Source organism: Balearica regulorum, chromosome 2 (assembly GCF_011004875.1).
Source record: "Balearica regulorum gibbericeps isolate bBalReg1 chromosome 2, bBalReg1.pri, whole genome shotgun sequence".
NCBI lineage: Eukaryota > Metazoa > Chordata > Aves > Gruiformes > Gruidae > Balearica > Balearica regulorum.
In genome coordinates, this window is record NC_046185.1 from 136,268,076 (window position 1) to 136,292,848 (window position 24,773).

At 37.0% G+C, this 24,773-nt stretch overlaps 1 protein-coding gene across 2 annotated transcripts in view; it reads left to right on the forward strand.

Moving 5' to 3' along the window:
- Positions 1 to 24,773, forward strand: part of MEOX2 (mesenchyme homeobox 2) — a 54,389-nt gene that overhangs the window by 18,526 nt on the left and 11,090 nt on the right. For both annotated transcript variants that reach the window (XM_075746078.1, XM_075746079.1), the window contains one exon: positions 21,515 to 21,687. In XM_075746078.1, coding sequence (XP_075602193.1) covers positions 21,515 to 21,687 — 173 coding nt within the window. The remainder of the gene's footprint in view (positions 1 to 21,514; positions 21,688 to 24,773) is intronic.

The window sequence follows — 24,773 nt, forward strand, 5'->3', positions numbered from 1 at the left end:
GGCTGGATCTCAGTGCTTGCCTTGATCAATCTTCCTCACCCTTATGGAAAACAGGCAGTTGTCAGGTTATCTGGGATTTTCAACACAGGTTCCTTCCTGTCTGTTATCCATAAATATATTTCACCCTCTTTGACAGATGCAATTTTCACATCCAGTTAGTATTTGAGAACTGTAACAACATAAATTTGGTAGTATCTTGCTCTAGAATTTTTTATTTATTTATTTTTCACATTGAGACCACACAGTTCCCCGAGTAAACCTTAATGCGTTGCAAACTTACCAACGGCTGAAAACGCTGTGCCTTTTCCTCTTGGACTGAGCTTGATCAGCCATATTGTACAATTTATATAGGGTCTCACTAAAGTTTCGTATCAATTTTCATGTTTTATTGCTCCGATGTAAAAATTTTCCTTCACTAGGAGCTGTTGTGAATTGTCTCTCCGGAACTAAGAAATTTCCTTCTATCCTGATATTTAATTGGAAGAGATTGGACACCCTTTTTTTTCTTGACTGTCACTGACTGCCTCATTGCCAGGAGATATTTAACAGTCTGGCTCCTTTTGTTGTATTTTCAAGTCTAAATGTAGGCCATCAATATACCTGGCTATTTTTCATTACAGTGGTTATTACATTTCTGTACAGAACTCTCAGAAATTGTGTGAAAGGTGCTATATAAATGTACAGAGTAGAGTGGAGTGGATTAAATCGGACTGGACTTCTGGAATGCACATCACCCCTTACTATGAGTTCTCATAGTGTGGTTAGAGCCAGCCTGTACTGCATGAAAATTTTTTTGTGATGTCCATTTAACCAATAAATCTGTCATCGCTGACTGGTCTCCATTTCCTCTGAAATAAACAAATCACTATTAGGTTCTTTGAAGCAGCAGACTGCCAGGAAACACAAAAGTCACTTTTGCTTCATCCACGGAGATAAAGTAGTTAGTAAGTGGAAATGAGCTGCAACTGAAGGAGCCTCAGTGTTCTCACACCTGCTAGAAAGTACAGTAGATTTCCACACAGCAGGAATTCAAACAAACCTCAGATCACTGTGTTCAGTGAAAGTGAGCTTGCCTAGCCAAGAAATGAATTGCAGGCCCTTGGAAACTACTTAAAGAAAGCCAGTTTCACAGGGACAGAGGAAATTTGAAAGAGTCCAGGAAGCTCCTCGAGGTCTGTGACCTCCATTGTGTCAGCTGCTGTTTGCCTGGCACCATATTTCTGACCTCCGCACTTCTCTGGCTCCCTTTTTGAACACGATGGTCCTCTGCTCGCTGCACTTGGTGTTTCATCCCACAGGGTATCTCTCTGTGCCATGACTGCTTTTAGCACCAAGTGTTTTCACATGTAAGTTTGCATCTGCTTTTTCTTTACTCTTGAGCTGGGATTTATTTCATTGAAATCTCTGTTTCCCAACAGTCTGTGGCTTCAGTCTCATCTTTTACCTCTTTTCAATGTGAAAAATAAGTCTTGAAAAGCTAGTAAAGTCCTTGGTTCATTCTAGTTGTTCTCTGCTGAACTACTTACTTACACTGACAGAAAAGCTTATGGAAGTTAAGCTTCTGACAGGCAAGCATAGATGTTGTGAAGGAAAAAATATCATCTTGGTTTTAGGTTCTGTAACTCATTTGATGTTGACTAGTATAGTTTACTATAAACTCCTTCATAAAACTGAAGGAAAATGTTCCTGTTAAAAATTTGCAGTTATTTTCAGCAAAGTAGCTTAAAGCTTTCTTCCTCATAAAAACTGACTTTCGACTTGTACAAATGCCTATGAATATGAAAACTACTAGAAACTGCTAATGGAAGCTGAACTCATAACAGGAACAATCAATAATAGAAGAAAGATGACTTTTCCTATGAAAATCTAATGAATCTTCAATAGGTGTGTACCCCTGGCCCAGCAAAAGCTAATAAGAATTTTTAAATGGGACAGCTTTACAACACGCTTTAAAATAGTGTTGAAAAACCTTTCATATTTCTTTATCCATTCCATTTTTTATACTTATTTTTAAATCATTTGATGCTTGTTAAGAGTTTTAACATCAGTATTTTCAATTACATTTTTTCTTCTTTAGAAAACATTGTTATTACAGTTTCAGTAAAAGTTCTATCTTGGATTTGGATCCACAACCAGTAATATTTTTTTTTTTTGGCCTTTAGTCCTATAAATAAAATATTTAATTCTTTCTTATCCAAATCCTTTTATTTTCAGACTCATGCTGACATTCCACTGTATTTTTTATTGCTAGCAAATTTAATACTTCACATTTTGAACTCATGATAAGGTAGAAACTATTCTTGTAATTACTGCAAGCATAAACACAGGCTCCAGTTATATCCTGTCCAAACACTTATTCTAACCTCTGTATTCAGATTGTCCTCTGATGCTTTATATATATACTGAGTTTTATAAGTTAATATGGACTTTAAAAAAAATTTATACGTTTTTACCAGTAGTGACTTAAGGGGACATTCCTGTATCTGTGCCTTTCCTGCCATAGACTGAGTGTTTGCATGCTCCCAGCACAGTGCTGAAGTATCTCTGTCTTCCTCGGTGGGAAGATACTGGAGGGTTGAAGGAAACTGAAGAGAAAGACAGTGCTGTGCTGAGTCAGGGGAATGTGTTTTGCTACACTCTGTCCTGAGTCATCACTTACCCCATCACACGACCTCATGTGAGGGTGGGATGGGGCTGCCCTTCTTCCTTTCTTATTCTCTGGACTCCGGATCACACTAGTGACAGGGAGACGTAAAAACAGCCCCACGGTAAAATGGTATAAAACTAAACCAAGGGAGTATGGCACTTGCTGTGATGCCAGATGCCAGATCTAATTTGGAAAAATTCTGGGAATAACTTGGGGCTCCAGCTGACAATATATATTTCCTGGCTCACGTTTAATCCCACATAAGTGGTGTTTCTGTCAATAACAGAACAAAAGCAAGAAAAAGAAAGGCATGTATCTGTCTGCCATGCGTAAGACAATCCAATTCCTGCAAAATACAGTACTTGTTTATAAAACTGGGATTAGTTTTCAAATTACATTTGCCAAAATATTCTGAAATGAATCCATATACACTCTGAAAAAGTGCTTAGAGATGATTTTTCAAATGTGATTTTGGTAGCTTCAAGTGCTGAAAAGGCACATTTGTTGAAACTACACTACTGTCTAGGTCCTGATGTATCACAGACATAATCTGTGGTCATTAGGAATAAATAATGAAATGGTGGGAAGAGTTGGAGAGAACAGGAGAGATTATAAAAGATGAATTTCCTCAAAGTGCTATATTCCAAATCTAGCTAATGGGAATGTAGGAAATTTGAAGTAGGAGATACAAAGTCTGGTCATGCCTTATCTTCCCCCCCCCCCCCCCCCCTTCAGTTGTCATCTTTTTGTTTGTTTGTTTGTTTGTTTCCCAGAGACTTATGACCCATCATTAACCATAAAGGCTGACAGTTGTTCACATGAAGAAACATCTGCACATCTGTATCTTTGTATCGGTCAGGTAGCATGTAGACTTCTGCATAGATGGGAATTCTGGTTTTGCCACTTTCAAGATGATCTATAAAAAAATTAGAAAGGAAAACCCCATAAGATTAAATAACCACAGGTATATCTTAAAGGACGTGTGAATAAAAATTGCATAAGGGTTCTTGGATTATGTCCTTAGAAGATTTATTTATGTAACTGCTAAAGCACCTTGTTACAGGAAGAAGGAAAATTTGAGGGCTACTAAACACTTAGCTCTACATTACATGAACTTCAAGGAATTTTAGTTATATGACAACTGTAAAGAATGTTTTTACATTTTACTGAGCAAATAAGGCATCACTTTCCCTGTTGATTCATTTAATATCTCTGACGTTGTAAAGAATGCAGTGAAGAAACAGATTTTTTCCAGATCAAAAATAGTAGGATGAGGTAGTGCTAAAATGAGATCTTCAAGCCATTTTAAATAATCCTGCAACTCAAAACGTTGAAACTTCGGTCTTTGGTTTCATAGCCAGTTTTGTAACAGTTAAATGCTTGGGAGTTTCCTGTTTACTTTGTCTTCCAACAAAAAAATTGACCTGAAAAAACGTGTCATGCAGACTGTATAAATCCAATCAGAAAGAGGCTTTTTTCCCAAGAATTAATCCAGTCATTAATGATTGGGCAAGCTCCAGGTAAGCATTAAAAAATTTCAGGGTTGTTCAGAGCAAAAGCTACAGCCTCTTTTTCAAAGCTGGTTCATTATTTTTATTTGTGCTGGTCAAGTACTTTTAGTGTGTGATGAATTGAAATAATAAACAGTTTTTAAGCTACTTTACAAGAACCCAAAGATGTCATGTTCACAAATTCTTTATATTAATATGGCAGAAAAGAATTAACTTCTTCCTGTGTGTACTACACAGCTTTTGTCTGTGTTGTGTGTATGTGCATAACTTACTAAATTAGAGTTAAGAGAGCTTTGTGTCTGCTCTTGTAAGCCATGAATTCTGGAGTCACACTTTTCTTATGGGAATGGAGAGTCAGTCTTGGTGGGGAAAAAAGACCTGGCTCTGTGTTTGTGAGCCTCTCACGTTTTATAATTGTTCCAGTGGAACACAGTTGTCTTGGAAAAGTTGTATATTGGAGAGAAAAACCTGCCAGGTTGCTCAAGCTGTTTCTGGGGGGGGCTTTAAACAGATGGAGAGAGACCTTGAGGTGGACCCTTTACTTCAAGAGGAAGCCAGTGCACAGAGCAGGAAAGGAAAGTGGTATGTCATATGAATCTTCACGCTAAGCAGACTACTTGTGTGTTTATGTATCAACTCAAATTTTTTTTTCAGGATGCGTGACTTAATACCTGCATATGCATTACATCAGTTAGCAAATTCTGCTCATTGGTACCTGCTTTGTTTCGGGTAGGATGAGGCATAATCTTCATCATCTGGAGTGAGAGTTAAGCACAGTGAGAATCAATCCGAGCAAATACACAGAGACTAGGCAGTGACAAGGGCATCTGCCTGCACGTCTTAACATCAGGAGGAGGAGGGGTGAGGCGGAAGGCATTCGGAGAGAAGGAAGCATTTCAGACAAGTACTTTGGTTCTGTCTAGAGTCAGCTATGCTTTGTCCAAGCGATGATTTGTACCGGATATAACATTGCCATCTCCTACATTTTTCTTAATATTGATTTAGAGTAAATGAAGAGCTGAACATCATTTTTTTTGGCATGTCGTCGTTACTGCCTTACTGGTTCCTAACTACTTTTGTAGAAATATTGAATGCTTTGAGAAAGGAATGGTATAGATATTCCAGGACATTGTATTCATAATGATTCACAAGGTTCTGGATGTGAGAGGAAAGCCTTTGTGTAATAACCAGTTAAAAACAGGACAGATACATTTGATGATGAATAGCAGCAGAAGATGTAGAGAAATAACTAATCCAGAACAGGATTGTGGGTCACTGAAGGTCATTTTCCTTAGAAAAATGGCTACAAAAGGCGGTGTACTTTTCTGAGCACTTTTTACCATGTCTTTGTTTTCATGCACACACACATCCCTGAAAGTTGTGAAACAACTTATTGTTCATATCCTGTATGAGTACTCCGTGGGATTGTGATTTGTAAACAGGTTTGCAGACCTAGATTTGAGCTAATGATTTTCATACACTATGTGTGTTCTTTTACCAAGTTTTAAAAAATTATTTTAGTTCCCCTAAACATCTCCTGTGTGCAAAGGGAGTTTCAAAACAGCTGTTTTCTAAATATGCTTAGGAAGATGAAAGTCTAAATACTGATAAGTGATTTTACCCATGGGCAATGTGATGTATGAGTTGCCTAAAAATAAATGTCTGATTTTCGTAGCTCTCTTACTGATAAATGGTTATCTTGCACTTGTAATGACGCGTCTATAATTTCAGAAATTGCTTCCACCCTGAAAACATTTTTGGGTAATTGTGGCTTGTATTCATGCTTCCTAAATATATTTCTGGAATTTTAGGTCAGATTTCTATGTATAAGGATCTTTCACTCTGAATTATTCATTTATAAAATGAATAGATCCTACCCACATTGCATATTACCAAAGTGTTGTGTAGAAGATAGAAACACTAATTTATACCCACAAAGACTGGTGTTTTCAGGTGTTAAAGCATCTGAATTACTATGTGGCTCAGAAGACATGAGCATCTATGGACTTAGCTCTCACAAAAGGTTTGCTCACCTTCTCACAAAAGTTTACAAAGGTTTGCTGAGAACTATATACACATTTTCATGTTGCTTTTGTCCTTTCCTTCTTGGTTTAGACACCAACATGTTTCTTTTCCTTAGCCTTTTGCTGGATACAGGTCTGAGGACACTGCATATTTTGACCTTTTCCTACAATTCTTTAATTTCCCGAAACCTTTGGCATAAATTATACTTTTTTTTTTGTCATAAGCATACTGTAAGGAATTTCAAAATTGCACCACTTAAGGAGACCATTTTGACTTAGAGAAACACACTGTGTTGCTGTTGCTTCTGCACCTGTACCTCAGCGAGACGTGACCTGAACATCATCCTATGCCTGGTCTGCTCATCTTTTACTAGATCATACACAATCTGACTCCTCCTTGTCCTTCTTTTTCCCCAGGACTGTTATTTAAAATATGAATTTTGTGTGATACTATTTATATGCAAAACAATATGTAGTTATACAAATTTGGCTGGTTATTGCCACACCTTAGTCGAATCAGGATCGAAGTCTTGCTCAAGATAGGAACTGTTGTTTTCGGTTAGATGAATTGGGAGACTAAGTTGAAGGACATCACAACCATAATGTTTTCCCTCAGTCTTTTCTTAAAACCTGATCTGGTGTAATACCCAGGATCATGATAGCTGGGATGCAGTGATCAATGTTTTCACTTGTTTGTTACTGCCATGAAGAAGTGAGGAGCAGCATACTGTAAATGCTTTGTCAGCTCTTGGGAGCATGGACTTTCATTTGTTAGTATGCAGTGTCCAGTATAATAAGGAGGCCCTTTAAGAAATACTGCCACACTAATACTAAAGAATAATATATTTGGAATATAGAAGAATAATATATTTTCTATTGGTGCATATATATTTTCATTCAAAGAAAGAGCTTCTGGGCTCTTTCTACTGTTTTTGAACCAAACAAATGTCCTCCTAGCTAGGGAACTAGCCTTCCTAGCTGAGGCAGGTATTCTTTAGTCTTTGATTGAATTGTAGTCTTTTCCAAGTAGTATTATAAAAATGTGTTTGCTTATGTATTTCCCTTTAAGACTTAGTAGGGTCATGCATTAGTGTCCTGAGAGTGTCCCTTCTCTGACAATTAATGACGACTAACTTCAAGTAGTAGCAAACTGTCTGAAATAGGCTCCTATTAACTCTCAGTGCAAGTTAAAGCGAAGAAAATAAAAACAAATCAGAATTAGTTCTTAACTGATTAAAAGTAATTTTTGATGCATTAAGATACACAAAAGTAAATGTGGGTCTATTCGGTAGCTTTTGGGGGCAGGTCCTATTTACAAACAGGGCACCATCCACACAAATAAACTTACCTGACTTGTGTGTTAATATGTGGGTGAATTAGTGCTCATTAATATGTTGAAGGAAGATGGTTAACCTGAGCTTCTTATCTGGTCATTATTGGTGCAATCCAAGATGGAATGACCAGTGATATTTTCATGTTCTCAGCCTTGTCTTATCAACATCTTCTCATCTTGTCCACAAAACTGAAGACTAGCTTGCATGGCAGTTACTGCAAGACAATTTTTATTGTGTCAAGGGCTTGAAGGGCTGACATCATGCAAGTGAATGGAGAAAGGGGTTGATATTAAAATTTTTAATAGAGACTAGGTCAGCTTGAAAGAGGTCAAATTTGTGGAAGCAGGAATAGAAACCATCATTGACAAAAAATGGTTTATGTATACATTTTTATTGATGTGACTTAAAAGCTAAGGGCAGTAAAATGAGAACATTCTGTTGTAGTTGCATGACTATGAGATTTTTTTTTTCTTCAGCTTTAGGTGTGGATAAGTAGCTGAATGACAGAATACCAAATAAGCAAGGAGTTTAAATCCCCAAATAGAATAAGCAGATGATGTAACCAATGAGATCTTTTATGGTGATGGTAGACCAAAGTCTCCCTTGGAAATAAGGTAAAAAAAACCCCAAACAACAAACCCAAAAGAAAAGACAGACTTTAAAGGGAAACTACAACTCTAGGAGCAATGTACTGAGATTCTCTGGTGGGTTAGGTAAAACGCATGATACAAAAATCATTAATTTTCTTTTGTTTACATTTTGAGGCATGAGAAGACACAGATTTCCTGCTTTCAAAAAGAAAGTGAAAATATATGGGAGTAGGAAGGCACCAAATTGTGTTTAGAAAAAGTTTAGTGTTCAGCTAAATGCACGGATGCATAAACTAAACACTTTTTATGCCTAAACCACTGTTTATATAGTAATGAGGATTTTCCATCAGTTTCTTCAGTTAAACAGTAGCTGTCTTTTCGCTACTTAATGGAAAGAAGGCAGTCTTGCATAAGAACATCAGATATATTAGCATGTTAGGCTCTTTTATCTTTTATATGAGTTCAGCATAGCAATAACCCTAGCACACCAACATCTTAACCTCCTTTCCCTTTGAATTTTGTCTCAGATTTGTGAAATGAACCGGGTCCAATTTTGCTTAAGAAGCAAGCTGGGGTTTTGGATGACAGAGAAAGTCAATATCCAGTTTTTGTTTTGAAAGATGGAGAAAGCTTGTTTACGACTAGGAACATCCGCCAAATGCTGTAACACCAGCATAAATTAACTATTTACTCAAACTCATGTTTACATCTGCAAAAGAAGCTGTTGCTCCATGTTTTTAGTGCCCCAGAGACCTATAAATCCCCTGGAAAACATTGCAACAATGTAAAACAGCCCAGTGCAGTTATTCAACAAGTACCATTTTTGTGGAGTGGTGCTGTGCCGGAGCATGCTCGGTCCAGCATCTGCGATAAATCCAAGCTCCAGTGGCATTTGCTCTACTGACTGGAGTCACTAGGGACCGCAGAAAGGAAGGGAGATGCAAGTCATGCTAGTTGGATGTTTGGAATAACCAGACAGCAAGCAGATGAATCCTAAAAGTGCTGCGTTGCTAAGGAGCCCTCAGCAGAAGAGAGGGGAAGAGAGGGAATGAAGAAGTTCGATGCATACCTTTACATCCAATTGTGACACTTTGTCTCACAGTAGACAGTTGAGATTGGATGCTTCAGGTTTTGTTTTAGAGCAATAGAAACTGTCAACCGGTATATCGCAGGGATGGCTGCTCTAGGCGAACAGTCCCTCGTTCATAGGCTTCCTTTTTGCATCAAGATCCTGAGCGAGAGGCCCATGTTCGGGGCGGTTATCAATGGATAAAAAAGATTGGAAAAGCTTCTTTCTTTGCATTAAGTTTTTTCAAAGCTGTGCAATTTTAAAATAAGATACCCTCGATAAAAATAGTATAATGTCCAATCATCGTATTTAATTGGGTGGAAACTCAGTGACTGAGTAGTTTAAAATTAGATGGAATTAAATTTTATACTGAAAAGAGCAACGCCCCAGAGCTCGTGTCTATCTGCTCTAATTCATTTTTTTGGAAAGCTGCAGACCTTTATTCCTCTTCTTAATATACCTCTTGAATTTGTGCTGTTTCAGAGCTGCTACATACCCTTTTTCAGAGCTGCCAAACCAGAGTTCAGAAGGTATTTTTTGTGGTTCAGAGGGGGATTTTTTTCGATCTCTCCTTTCTCTCCTCATTAGCACTGGCAAATGAAGCGTTCATTGTTGTTGCATGAAGCCTTCCCTGGAATTGCTGGTTGCTGTATATATGCTGGGATTTCATTGTTGCTTCAAGTCTCTGCATTTTAGAGTACACACCTACATCCTCCAGTAGATGTGCTGATAATTTTATTGCTCTTTCCCCCCCGCCTATTCCTGTGATCTGATAATCTCAAGTATTGCATCTACTCTTACTGCACAGCATTCAACCCTAGATTATATGGATGGGAAGAGGAGCAAAGAAATAAACCAGCAATTTTCATTTCTTAGAATGATAGAGTTCAACACTTTCAGAGTCAAAAGGGGGGATGATGTTTTACCTCCAGCCTGCCAACCATTACTGGAGGTGACAGCTGGTCACAACAGAGAATGTGGGGACTGATGTGGGTTGTTTTACAGAAGACTTAAATAAGCTTTGTTTTTGGTGTTACAACTTTTGAGAGGGAGAAAAAAGTTATACCTACCCAACTTGTATCTTCAATTGTAATGAATGTTTCTTAATTTTCTTATCCCAGTGGAGGTGGGTATTTAAAATGAGTTTTGTTTAAAACAGTAAACGAAATACTGTCTATATAACATATATTGGATTTACTATGCTTTGACATGCGCCATCAGACTATTTCACTAGCACATTACTTTACCAGGAAGGCCTTTCTTCCTCAGCTTATATGCAGCAAGTTGTGTGAGGTGAACGATGGAAGACTCAGGCCATATTATTTATCATTACTGTGTGAAATGGCCTCTCTTATTTGGAAAAATAAAAATTTCTACTTCTGTATTAGTATAGTGGTCACAGAAAGACTTTCCATTACTGAAAAGGAGTTGGAAATGAAACTGGGGACAAAATGACCTTTTGATTTGACTAACATACTGTGGACTTGTGGTTTAGTTATTGGGTTTGGGGGGATTCTTTTTTTTCTTTCTAAATATATCTGTTCTCACAGTGCTCACTTGAGACCTGAACTTTATGTACATGCTGATATATTTGCAAAATCAGGTCCTTATTAATGTACTTTCTCTTTCCAAATTAAAAATTAAGACTATGTAAGGAATATCAAGTACTTTGGAAGTAGCAGTCCTTTTTGGACATTTAAAGGAGGCTTAGACCTCTTAGTTATTTTACTAAGTCTCTCTATATCATACATATAAAAGAGGACAGTACAAGTATGACATAAAAGTTTGCCATCTCAAAAGCTATACTTGAACCCGCAGTTGAAGTGACGTCCCCTCATAGATATATAGTAAATATTTTCTTGTACTCTAATCTTAAAATAATAGGAAGTACTCCAAACAATTATGTTGCGGCTTTTGCTCACATCAAAGTTGAAGGTTGTTTTTTTTTTTTTATTGCAACCTGCCAAAGCTTCCCATTATGAGTCACAAACTTTAACTGTACAAGTTTGATTGTTAGCAATCAAGAAAAATTATTCATCAAAAAGCTCTCCTAGACTGTAAAATTAATAGTAAAAGAGATTTAGCAGAAAACTTAAACCTGCACTGTTAGATTTTATTTCTTTTACAGATCTATTTCCTTTATGCAATATACTATTTAGAGAACTATTTTGGGTTTTCTGTTTAATTATGTGAGCTTTTTTCCATCCTTTAACAATTGTACTATAGTTCGAAAAAGGAAATTGTGTTAGCTTCAAACATGACAAATCCTTTGAGTGTTTTTAATGGATTCTGCCATTTACGATAATCATTTGAGAAAACACAAAGAAAGGAAAATGTGGCATGCAGCTAAGTAGGAGAACTTGTTAGTCAAAACCAGCTGATAGTCAGGACTTCTAAAGCAATCATTAGGAGGTTTTCTATCTAGTATTAACAGATAGTAATATTTTTAAGTGAAAAGTGAAACTTTCACGGTTGGTCTGAAAGCCAATGGTGTAAATAGTTTAAGCATCTGAAAAATTTTATTTTATAACCCTTTTTATTTTGGTTTCCCCTTAAAGACAGGTAATTCCATTTAATTGCATGTGGGAAAGTACTTTCCACTGTTTTTCCATTTTTATAGTTAATGTTATACTTCAGCACAATGTTGTAAAGTAAACTGTGAATGAAATAGTAGAATACACCCAGAACAGCAACCCTGTTTGGTAGGGGAGTGTGTGTGTGTTTTTCTGTTCTTAAAAAAAGTCTGGATATCTACTAAGGTATGTTATGAGCACAGCTGGGCCTGTTGGCTTCATTTTAATGCTTTCTGAGGGATAATAAGATTTACAAAACATGTCACTAAAACATATGCAGGCATATGCATTTGCACAGAAATCTATGATTTTTCTTAAAGACCCAGGCAGGGATTACATTTGTGCCTCACGTTGAAAGCCGTAATGCCACACTGGCTGAACCGTGTCCAACACGGGCAGCCACCAAGGCACGGAGTGACCACGTGAAATTGCTTGTCAGGACTGCGACACTCATCAAGAAAGTGAAATGGAAGGTAATTTGTGATCCTGCAATTCTGCAAGGTTCTGCGTGCACTGCAGAGGCCAGTTATGAGTGTTTCAAAGGGACAGGTTTTAGAAAGAGTAAAAACATTTGAGGCAGACTGATTGAAAAAAAAGAAAAAAAAAAGGAGAAAATGAACACTAACATAGGATTAAGCAGAAATATTGGATGTTAGATTTGCTCCAGACACTGTTTTTTTCTGTCACATGTTCAAGATATATAAAATTTTCACTACATCATTAAGGAGTTCCAAAGAACTCTGTTCCATGACGAATGGAAAAAAAAATTAGTCAGTGTAACACACGTGGAAGAATTACACTGAAAAATACCACTGTGAAGTGGCTTCCTGTTTCCTGTAGCAGCAAAATAATTCTTAGAGAGGGTTAAAGTAGAATTGTTGGTACCCATTTATATTTTCCTTTATGTAACTGTATCCTGAAGACCTGCTTTGGAAAGATGGGTGAGTGAGGCAATATGGAGCCCTAAAGAAACTCCAACAGTATTAAAGTTCTGTAAGTGTTTCAACTTTTATTGCTAAGTATGGAAAACTAAAAGCCTGGATTCTTTGGCTTATGTGCAAACTATTTCTTTTTTTTTCAGACAGGAGCTCATGCAATTGCAATAAATTTTTTTAAAAAAGAAAACTTTGAAGTCAGTATGATTTTTGACTGTAAGTTCTGCATGTATATTTTGAGAAAATATACATGTAGGAGCCTAAGAAAACACTTTTCTTTAATCAACTCAAGACTTCTCATGATCATACACAAAGTAAGCTGGGATTTACAATGGGATTAAAATCGGCTCCGACACCCTTGTGACTGAGAAGCGATTCCACTGAAATTCTTGAGCTTGCCTCAGTTTGCCCACTGTAATCTGGGGAAGAACCTGGCCTCTCCTTAGAAACTGGCCCAAATGGCACACTCTTTTCCGCACCGTTTGCTCTAGTGAAGCGGCACAATGATGTGGTCTGTTACAAGTTCTACAAGAATTACTGTAGATTCTGGGTTTTACCTTTTTTTAATGTAATGATGTCTTGTGTGAGAGGAGCGGGGGAAATGGCACTGTCTATATATAGCATGTCAGCTAAGGAAGGAAGAGCATGAGGCTATACACTTGGTGAAGTCTGGAAATCACACCTTGATTTCAGCAATTTCAGATAAGGTGACTATAGTGACTATGTGTAAAAAAATTGAAGTCTATTTGCATATGGACAAATCACAATGATTGGTTATTAGAAGGATATTTGGAAATTCACAATGAAGATTTATTGTACTGATATCTTAAAACTAAATAATCTCAGATATTTACTTTCTTTACTTGGAATAACCAAGTTTGTAACCCCTCATAAAAGCGTTTTACTCACAGCTTCGAAGAATAATATCCACAAGGTCTGAACTTTCTAAGCAACAGAATTATTAGCAAGAGCTGACTGCCATTTGGGAAGCAGACATCACTAGTCTTGCGGTGGAATGTACTGCTGCTTTGAATGCAAGGGACTTTGAATGTAAATTTGAAAACACATAAAACTAATGACCATTTATATAAAGAAGTTAATATAGAAACAAGGTTTGTAAAATGCATTGCTTGACATATGTTCCCATCCCCACTGTACTTTGGATTCTTAATATTAACAGTGTCAGTCTGGCTTTACAGAGAAAAAAAATAACTAACTATTTTAATGATATTTAAATTCTAGATAGCACATGCAGGATATACACTGGTATAATTTCTCTATACATTTCTTAGCAGCAAGTCACTGCAATGTGTTTTTCCATTCCTTAGCCTCATCTCTGTTTTTGCTGGCAATATCTTAAGCTAAATATTTAGTGTTTTATATCATATAAAGTGAAGCAACCACAACTATATTTTAACTATGACAAAGAGGCAGATCTACATATACTTGTGAAAAAGCATCTCCTCAAAAAAGCTCACTGGCTAAAAGGATTAAATCATCCAGAGTGCATTCTTTATCATTAAAGTACTTAAAGTTGGTTTTTTTTTGTTTAGACAGGAATTAAATATGGCCTTTTGTTAAACCAGAGTCCCAGAACACTGCCTGTGTTGGCTGCTCTAATATTTTTGGCAGGACAATGGTTTCCCTGCTTTACAAAGCTAAAATGAAAACTGCATCCCATCATTTTAGGGAGATAAGGCTTGTTGAGCGGTGATTATGTAACTAAGTTCTCTGTGTCATATGCTCTTTTCTCTTCTTAAGCAGCCACTTCCCTACAGTTTGTAGTGCTTTAGATCTTTTACGTACCACCTTTGCAGAAAAAAATCTATTTTCCTAAGTAATTTTATTCAATAAAGTAGGGCGAAAAGGAGTATTTTAATGCCTCCTTGGAGTTCCAATACAACTGCTGTCCAGGGAAGGGCTTTCATCAGACCGGTGATGATGACTGAGGCACGCACAGAGTTTGGGGTGCGTTTGGTTGCTCTTCATTATTATTCTGCTTCCTTTGGGTAGGAGAGAGCCTCTGTGGGAGATGCCTAGGAAGTGAGACCCAAGGGAAGGAAGATTATATAAACTCCTATCTTAACTACTGTGTTCTCCACTTGGGTGTCTATTTTCTAAGAAGAGGCTTCTGCATGTAAAATTTCTTGGTTTAATTTGTAGGTTAACACTTACTCAGGAGAACTCACTGCTAATCTGTGGGGAGATGGTGCTGGCAGCTCTCACCTTCATTTAATGAAGCTCTTCTACATGAAAGCAAATTCTAAAAATGGTTTGGTAAATAGGCAAGCAATCACCACGTGTATGTTATTTGATGCTGCATGTAAGAGATGTATCTCCAGAAGTCCAAATGGGAATTGAAAATCCTAATAGACAAAGTCCTGTTAAAATGCAGCCTGCAAAGTTTCTTTAAGGGAAATCCTGTGTCTCCTCTCCTAACATAAGCTATAATTATACAAACATTTGGGATTGAGAGTAAGTGTCTTCCACATGAAGATCTACTAACTAGTGTAATTATTCAGAGGAAAGAATCATATGTTGTCTTTCATATTTGCATGGTTTGAAGAAGTGACATGTACATGCTCTATAATTAGATCGATCAGATGACCTGGCAGAAGCATGTCTTTTCCAGGATAGGTATCTTCAAAAACCTGCAGCATTAGCTATCACAGTGCTATGAATCAGTGTTTCCGATAGTGCAGTATAATTCCTAGACTTGTGCTTTCAGGAGGCAGTAATAACAAAAAAGTTGGCGGCAACAACTAGTAGGTAATGGTTTAGGACGGTATATAGTGTGTTTCAGAATTCTCACAGGTTTTGCTGTGCCAGTTCATGTTTTTTTTGGGAGTGGGTATGAGGCTGTTTTAAATTGTAAATTGTCACAGACTGCTTTAGAAAGCATTAACTCAATAAGCAAACAAAAATTTGCTTTCATTAGAATGAAAAGAAGGATTCATGTAATTTTGATGTCGTACTCATGCTACTGTGCAGCTTTGCACATTTGCACATGCAGAGTTGTGAATTATGGAAATGATGATGCTGTTTGTTCCATTTTTCAGAAAGGATTCTCTAAATACGTTTAGTAAATTGCAGCTCCAGAAATACGCTTAATGACACTCTCAAAAGAGGCACTCCGATTGAATATGTTCAGTGATTTGGAGCTATACATTTAGCTGAGCAAAATCTTCTGGGAATATTATTTAAATGATTTTAAAGAGAAGAAAAATTATGAAACAAAAATAGATCAATTAAGCCTGCAGCATTTGGTTGCATAGTCTCAACTGGTGCAAATACGAGTAGGTGCTTCAAAGTAAGCATAACTATGTAGTTTTCTACAGTCCAGGAGTTAACTAATTTTTTTGGTACAAAGATTGTTCTTAAAAGTAGGGACTAAGGATTTAAATTAGGATCCTGCAAAGCAATGGGCAATGTTTTGGACACAGGGTAAGTTTACATATGAATTCTAAGCAACTTTGAAATGAAAGTAGAAAAAAAGGTCATGGAAAAAATGCATAGTATTCTCTATTAAATGTCAAAAATGTTTGAAAGTGACTATTTCTGGGTAAATCTTATTCTCACATGTAGTTGCTGGCAATAGGAACCATATGGAGACTTTTATGCCAGCTCCTTGCTTGTATCTTGGTGAACTATTTAATTTTGTCAGAAAATATATTTAAAGCATCAGAAAAAAATTAGATTAGGCAATTCAGCTGTATAACAGTATGTACTTCTGACCATTAACAAATACAGTTGTCCTCTCCATAATACCCCTCTGCAACTCTAATAGTACAAAGTTGCTTATTTTCTTCATGTGTATTTTAGATTAAAGATATGTTCCTAGATTATTGCTCTGATACTAAAGAACTTTTCCTTATGTTCATATTGCCAATATCTTGAAGGAGGAAAAAACCCAGTAAAACCACCAACGACATTTTGCATTGAATCACATATCATTTTTGTGTCCTATTGATGTTTAGAAGCTTTAAACTTTTGTTTACATGTTAGTGATTTAAACAAATGTAGAGGAATTAAGTTTGGAAGAAATGTTCTTTCACGCAACATTAAACTACTCAGAAGTAACAAGACTTTTGCATTGATTACTTTGTAGAGATTGCTTAATTTTCAAGCAAATAACCATGTGGGAGTTGTTCTCTGCAAACACTTTAACATCATTTAGAGGAAGGTATGCGATTAAGAACATTTAATTTAGCCAACTTCACTATAAATTTATAGAGAAATTAATTTAGAAATAGGTTGTTAATGGTAGATGCTTTCTGAGAAAAAGTGTTGGAAGATGTGAGTGAAAGTTGAAAGCCTGGACATTGAACAGCAACTCCAGGGGTGCAATTCTGATGGCCTTTTTGTCACAATTCATTAGTGATTATTGTCATTATTCACTGTCTGTATGGATATTGTGATCTGAAAACCATCTGCAACTGCTAATAGAGCACTACCAATCAATCAGACTTATTTTTGAAAATTTTGTCTGGGATCTTCCATTGCAGGTATTAACTGAAAGTTCATTTCAGTCTGAGAAATGAGGGTATGATGTCAGCTGTTGAACTAATCCAAGAAAAAATAGCAGGTGCTTCTTGCACATTTTGCCTGTTATTCTGACCCTACCCAGTTAGCAGCAGATCTTTGTATCACGGATATTCTGACCAGTCTCTTCTCCCTATTCTGTGAATAGCCCTTTTTTTTCCTAGGCATGCATCAAAACCAAAAATGCCAAAATGAGCACTTTTCATATTCTACACATAGGAGTTAGATCCTGTGTTTACTTGGTATGCTTCATCTCTCAACGATGTAGAGAGAAGGAAATAGGAACTCTGGCAGGACAATACAAATGTTAGGATTAACACCAAGCGTTTCCTTAGAGTGAAGTAGAACTAACTTTTAAGGGTGAGGATGATTAGTAACGATTTTTTGTAAAAAAATAATGACCTATTATTAAAGTCAGGAAAAGGAAAAATCCAAGCCTCCAAAGATCTGTAGAACAGTCATTTACAGCTTTGAATGTCTTTCCAAATGGTATCTATCTTCTACGTCAGATACCAACAAGCATTTTTGTCTAACAGAAGATATTAAAGATGCTGCCTGGAGTTTTTGAAAACTGATAAAAACAGTTCTGAGAAAGAGGTATGACCTGCATCCCTCAAAGCAGTGTTTAACTGCCTGCATTACCTGACGTCCAAAGAACAAAGGTTTGCATAAGAGAGACTGATAAGGTACTAATACCTGCATGTAGGCTGCATCTTCTGAGAGTGTGCCAGAATTTGTCTGGGAGAAGGCGGAACACAGACAATATAGATTGCTGTATGTTTCATCAAGTGGTTTGTACCATCTGTATATATTTTATGTGTGCCTTTTGAGAGTCAAGGAGTGTAACTTAGATCCCCCTAGGCTTTGTTCTCTGACTCTACACCTACTATTTGGCATAAGATGCATCTAGTAGAAGAAAACTAAAGTTGTTGGGACTTTTTTCTTGTCTTTGTTGCAACAGCTGCAAAACAGATGTAGGCTTACATGAGTTCTGCCAAAAATCTCTTCGAAGTCTCCCACCCATTTTCCACCAAAGAGAAGCTAGTCAGGTGATATGAACAGAGACCTGAAGGTCAGAAAGAGATGGGAGCTCCCAATCCTGGCTCTATAGAGACTGTTAAAAAGAAACAATCAGAAAACCTAGATTTACCACTTTGGAAAGTAAAACAACCAACATTTCTAAAATTACTATTCCAATTAGTATGATGTCAATAGGAAATAAAAGGCAATCTGTACATGAACCACAGCAGCACTGCAGCAGAGAAAGTCAGATGACAGTAAGAGTTCGTAACTGGTGTTCACCTAACTGGCAGCCATCTAAGTCTCTTTTTAGACATATTTTCAAGATCTCAAAAGCATTAAGCAAAATACCATTGTCTTGCTGGCCAGATCTTTGCTGAAACAGATTTCCTAGTTTTACAGTTGTTCTGTTGCGTGAACCTCAATATTGAGAGGGAGTCAGCTTTCTATGTACCTGTTTCAGGTTTCTGTGTACCTCTCCAGCTTTTGCTTTCAGCAATATTTGAATATATCATGTGGGGTTTTTTTCAGAGTATCTTGACTATTACAAATGCATTCAATGACATTCACCACAAATAAATAAAGCCTGAAACTTTTCCACTCTGTCAGTCTGCTGATGAAATCATACTGCTGACAAAACTGTTCCAGGTGCTTGCAATCCAGCATTGACTTAAAGGTAGTATCCAGCAATGGCAGAAATGTCTAAATAACCAGTTGTCCAAGCATACTTATGTTCACACAGGGTCTGTGTTGGCTAGCATTGCCAGCAGTGCTGTATCCTCTATGCTGGCAAAGATGAAGGACAAATGCTACTCATGCAGTTACATTTCCCTTTCCTTACATCAGTATCCCAGGAACTTGGAATTTAGATGCTAACCACATTTGTGAATTGGGAACGCAGAACCATGAGTATTAACCTGAACAGTGACTTGACTCATTATGGTTTTACTGGCTGTATAGTAATTCTGTTTTCCTCATGGAACCATCTGCTTGCAGAAAAATTGCTTGTCTTATAAGTCTCAGTCACTTATAGAGATCAGTAGCCTTCTGAGAGATGTTTGGGTGGGTACTCCTGAAGTTTTTCCCTTTGACCATTCATGATAGCAGTAGCTACCAAGGTTTTACACCTTTGACCCCACTTTCTGTTGCACTTCCAGGCTTATGTCTTCATTTCTAGTATTTAATTTTCAATATGATGTCAGTGTCATCTGTAGGTGCATTACTTTTATTTAAGATTGCAACCTTTAGTTTGGAAATAAATGAGCCATGGATCTTACAGCAAGTACTAACATGGGAAGACCTCTTGGCTCATGGCCTCACATGGGCATAGCTTTACTGAGACTGTTAAGAGGGCTTTAGCAATGACTTGCATGTGTTGTACTGCATATAAGCAGTATGCACACCCACCTGCTTTCAAACATGTACGAAACACATCTCTGGTGGCATAGGAATGGCAACTCTGAATGTTAAGAAAGATGAGTTAGGTATTGCCAGTAATTCATTGGAATGCTGATATAGGGGTTTAAGTATTTAAGTTCAAGCCATCTACATAGTATTTGGACCTTATGATGAGGTGGCAGATGGGGAAATTTCAAGGAAGAAAGCAACGTGCATGTTCCTTCAATGGAAAAATGCAGACAGGAGTTAGAGTGGCTCTAGTTTGCCAACTAGTATGAAGGAAGAACTGTGAACTTCTAGGTTTAAGGTGGTTTTGATCTGTCAAGTTTTCTATGTTAAGTTTGGATAATGGACCTTGACCCAACACTGTAGTCAATGGATGTGCCATCTAATGGGGTCCTATCCTAGAAAATCCCTACTCCAGTTGTGACTGAACAGTTCCCAAATCCACTCAACAACATCGGCAGATACCCTCAGTCATACACACCAGCAGCACAACCACGTCTGAAACAAAGTTCTGTGTGTTATGTCAGCAAAAGTTAAGAGGTTTGGTGATTTGAATTCATTGGCTTTAAAACATTTTAAATTAATGGCTATAGCACTGAGTCAAACATCAACAGTTCTCATTAAAAAAAAAAAAAAGTTCCCTTCCAAGCAATAGAGTAACTGACAAAAAGTGGAAACATAGATAGTTGACTGCAGTTTTGAAACCAGAGCCACTGGCCAGTTGGACAGTCTCAGGCATGTCGATGATTCATCTGACACAGAGTCCCAGGGAGTGATTTCTTATGGGCCTGTTCATTTGGATGTTGATGCAAGTTTCTATTTAAATCAGCAGCTGAAGTGTGAATTTATCTGTGACATTTTTAAGATGGTTCATGAGGCCAGAATTTGACTAATGATACTCCTACTGATCTGCTAATTTTGGATTTACAGGTGTTGTATCATACCCAAACTTTTAAATGTCTGGTCCTTTTTTTTTTTTTCTTTTTTTTTTCTTTTTTTTTTCCACTTTATCTTTCCCTGTTTTCTATCCCCCCCCCCCCCCTTTTCTTTTTCTTTTTTTTTTTTTTTACAGTTTGATCTCTTTTCATTTATTTAAACAGACTTCACTGACAGCAACAGAATGATTTGAATCAGGACCAAATGTACCTGTTTCTGAGAATAAAAGGAATGAGAAGGGTGGTAATGAAACTTTCAGCAAAGCTCTCTGATCGTGACCAAAGTATTCCTTTGGTAATGAGCTGACATGGTAGCAAATTTCCTACACTGAGACTAGCTGTGGCATAACCTCCCTGCTTGCACCTTGGCATGAGTAAGAGGAGATCCCATTATCACATGGGATGTGCGCACTGATTTCTTTTTGATGTATGTTGATTTTTCTATGCTTTGTCTGTTACCTTTCCCTGAAAGTGTAACTGGACTAAACCTTGAAGTGTGTTCTTTAAAATAGAGCTTTGGCTTAAAGTATTAGTGAAATGATAGGAGAGGAAGATTCTTGAAGTATTACTCATTAAGACACTAGTCAAACGATACACATCCTGTACTGGTTGGATGCACTAAGAGTTGCCAGAAGTGGGAAGGAGTTGAAGCTTTGCAGAAATTCTACAGAGAACTGTTAGGAAATGAAACACTGCAAAATTTTAAGCTAAAGTTTGACGTGCATGAATGGAAGCAGCAACTCACATCTGTCAGAATTACTGCTGTTTTTCCTGATTTACAGTGAAGAATCCATAGGTATGAAAGCAAGGGTGTGTTTCTGAGATAAGAAAATTTGAAGTATGTAACTTAAGCACGTTGTTATCTTTGGGCTTGTGTCCTATTTAGCTGTGCACTTATCATTACTTCCATTTTTTTTTTTTCTTTTCCAGATTCCCAAGAAGGAAACTACAAGTCAGAGGTCAACAGTAAACCCAGGAAGGAAAGGACAGCTTTCACCAAGGAGCAAATCAGAGAGCTAGAAGCAGAATTTGCTCATCATAACTATTTGACCAGGCTGAGGCGATATGAGATAGCAGTAAACCTTGACCTCACTGAACGACAGGTACTGATGCAAAATAATGGACTTTAAATGCTTGTCTAATATTTATCAGTGGTTAGTAGCTACTCACAGTAGAAGTCTTGTTTATGTTGCCAGTAGATATGTTGATGTATCAGATTGAATGTTTATAGCAAAATGATATACATTTACTCTCTCTCTGCTATGCAAGTAGTTTATATTTTTATATGTATCAGCTACAGATAGTTTCATCTAGTAGGCAGAGATGGAAAAGTATGAGTAATATATCTGTTAAACTGGTGCACATCTTTTCTAATCTGTCCACACTGATGTGCCTGAAGAAGTGGTAGGTTCCAAATACTGTGTGCACAAGCAGTCGATTTGCCTGCATGCAACAAATATGAGCATCTTGGTTTAGTCTATTAAATGTATGCAGTTGCCATTTGTCCATAGTTTCTGAACATCCTGTTTCCAGATGGCAGCAAGAATGGGAACACCAGCAAAACTGGAATACAGGCATTTTTAACCACTTTATCTTACCCTGTGTAGTGAAAGCAGAGGAGACGATGGAATTTCTTATCCTGTTGCTGGTTTCCTGCTCGCCAAACCCTGGTCCAGGAAACACTTCTGCACATGCTCAAGTTTCATCATGCATGTTGTCACATCGATTTCTAATGGAAATATTCATGTTAAGCATGCACTGAAGTGTTTCAGGATCTCATCCCAACACACAAAATAGGTAGTCAAGTCACATTTCAAATAATAATTACATTGACATATACATTTAAAAATGTGGTTTAGTAAAGACATTTAGAATACTAGACTCAAATACACCAAATCTGATGAAATACCACCTACGGTTTTATGATTAAAATTGAAAGCTTTTTGCCCAATGCTAGCTAGTCAGTCATCCCAGGAATCAATATTATATTGAGGGATTGCTTTAGATGCAATCAGTAAGATGATGATATATTCAAGGGAAGGTATCAAAATAGCACCATGATTTGTGAGCTCTAGATATGAGAAGTTTTGCATTTTTCTTGAGTTTCATTAACACCTGCTATAGGTAGACATCTCAATGAAAATCCAGCCTTTTCTGTGCATATAAACACACATTTACTCACACAAGCAAATGAAACAGGTTTTTTTCTTTGAAGGCTTCTAGAGAATGGCTGTCCCTTCCAGCTTGTCAAGAAGCAGCCAGCAATTTCTCTTGTTTAATTTGAACACGTTGCTAGCTTCCACTGGGGTAATTTTCAGTTACTTAAATATGTTTGCTATATTTGTAAAGCACACCATTTTGTATCAAACAACCAATAAATTTTTGCCTTTTTCTTTTCCACTGACTAAGGTAAGCCAAGACAATTAGATTAACTTCCACTTGATTTTGACAGCTAAGGGGAAGAGGAATGAATTCTTGTCTCAGTGACAAAGGTAGAGTTGATGTAGAACCGAGCAACAATAAATAAAATTTTAAAAAATCTACTGGCCAATTTGAGGGGAATCAGTCAGCTGAATTCAGAAAACATATCCCCATATTTAATAATGGTGAATTTGGCTTGGAATTTAACTATTCTCCCTGATGAATTCTTTACTCTTTTCTTCAAAGATCAGGTTGAGTAGTACAACCAAATGAAGAGACAGTTCACTATCCTAAAGGCAATAGTTAAACTAAAAGTATTTAAGATACTGAAAAGGGAAAGATAAGTACTGAATATTGTCTCTGGAGGAGAAGAGGCAGCCTGTGCTACGCAAGTGCAGAGAATTCATTGAAGTCATGGGAGCACTTGCTGTTTTCTAGCTGTCACATAATGTTGGTTCTAAGCATTCTGCTGATAATTGTGATAATTTCTATAGAATTATAATTAGTCTAACTAATTATGTAATCCAATTCTTCTCTGCTTCCCCAGATTATCACAGAGTGACAAGTGAGCTGCTAGAGATAACTCCCTTCCTTCCTTCCTGCTTTCCTGCCTTCCTTCCTGCCTTCCTGCTGAAAGCCACCCTTGCTTAGAAAAGATTTTTAGCTTGATAGAGTCCAGTTCTGTATCTTGCCACAATAAAATGGTCTGAGAGAAAAAAAAAAATAAAATTATAGCATAAAAACTGTATTGTTGGAATCAGAAAGAAAATTGAGAGGAAATTCTGGACATATTTTTCAGTTTCTGAATCATACTAAGCCAAGTAATGATGTCTCTTCCAATGTTGTCAATTAGAAATGTCTCTTTTTTTGAATCGAATATATTGCTTTAATGGAAAAATGGTGTAAATAGGCAAGGAACTGGCTGTGGGTTTCCATGGTGTATGGCAGTCTTCAGAAGCTGAATACAGTAAATCAAAAGGCTTGACTCTTCTGACATACTTGTTTTACATCAGTATTCCTTCAATAACTTAAAAAAGAAATACTTCAGGGTGAAGCCAGTGTGACACTATTTCTTTTTATTTTTCCAGTTAAGAGACTGAACTCATATTCAGGATGTGTCTTTCCATCATTAGCAGAAATGGTATCCCACTCCATCTTGTATGGCATAACAGCACTTATTTGTTTACTTACTTCTGTGACTACTTTCTTTTACTAGCTGTCCCAACAGAGGACATCATAATTGATACTTATCTTCTTAAACATAAGCAACAATAACAGTCCTTTCCCTAAAATTATTATGACTGAATTAAAATATATTGATGGAATTCCAAAAAACCCTACTCGCCAGTGAGGTAGCATTTTTAGAAAATTGCTATTTCTGGAACAGTTTCCCTTTACTATTTTTCCCCCAAAGGCTGCATTGCAGAAATTGGTACCTGACAGGCAGTAGTTCCTTTATTTAAAATAAATGAACACACAAATGATAAACTCGATCTCATCACAGGCTGTAGACCTGTTTGTGTTGGAAGGTCTCTTGATCTCTCACGAAACATTGAATTTGTACACAGAGAGTTGAAACTTGCTTCAGATAATACAGTGACAAAAACCAGCAGTGGATACCAGGTGAACTAATGTATCTGCTCTGAAAATAGGTTTGAGAGCAGACCTAACCCCTGATGGAATGAATTGTTTAGCATAATTGGTTTATGAGTTTTTTTTTAAAAAATAACAAGCATCATATTATTCAGAGGGCAGAAGGACAAAAAAT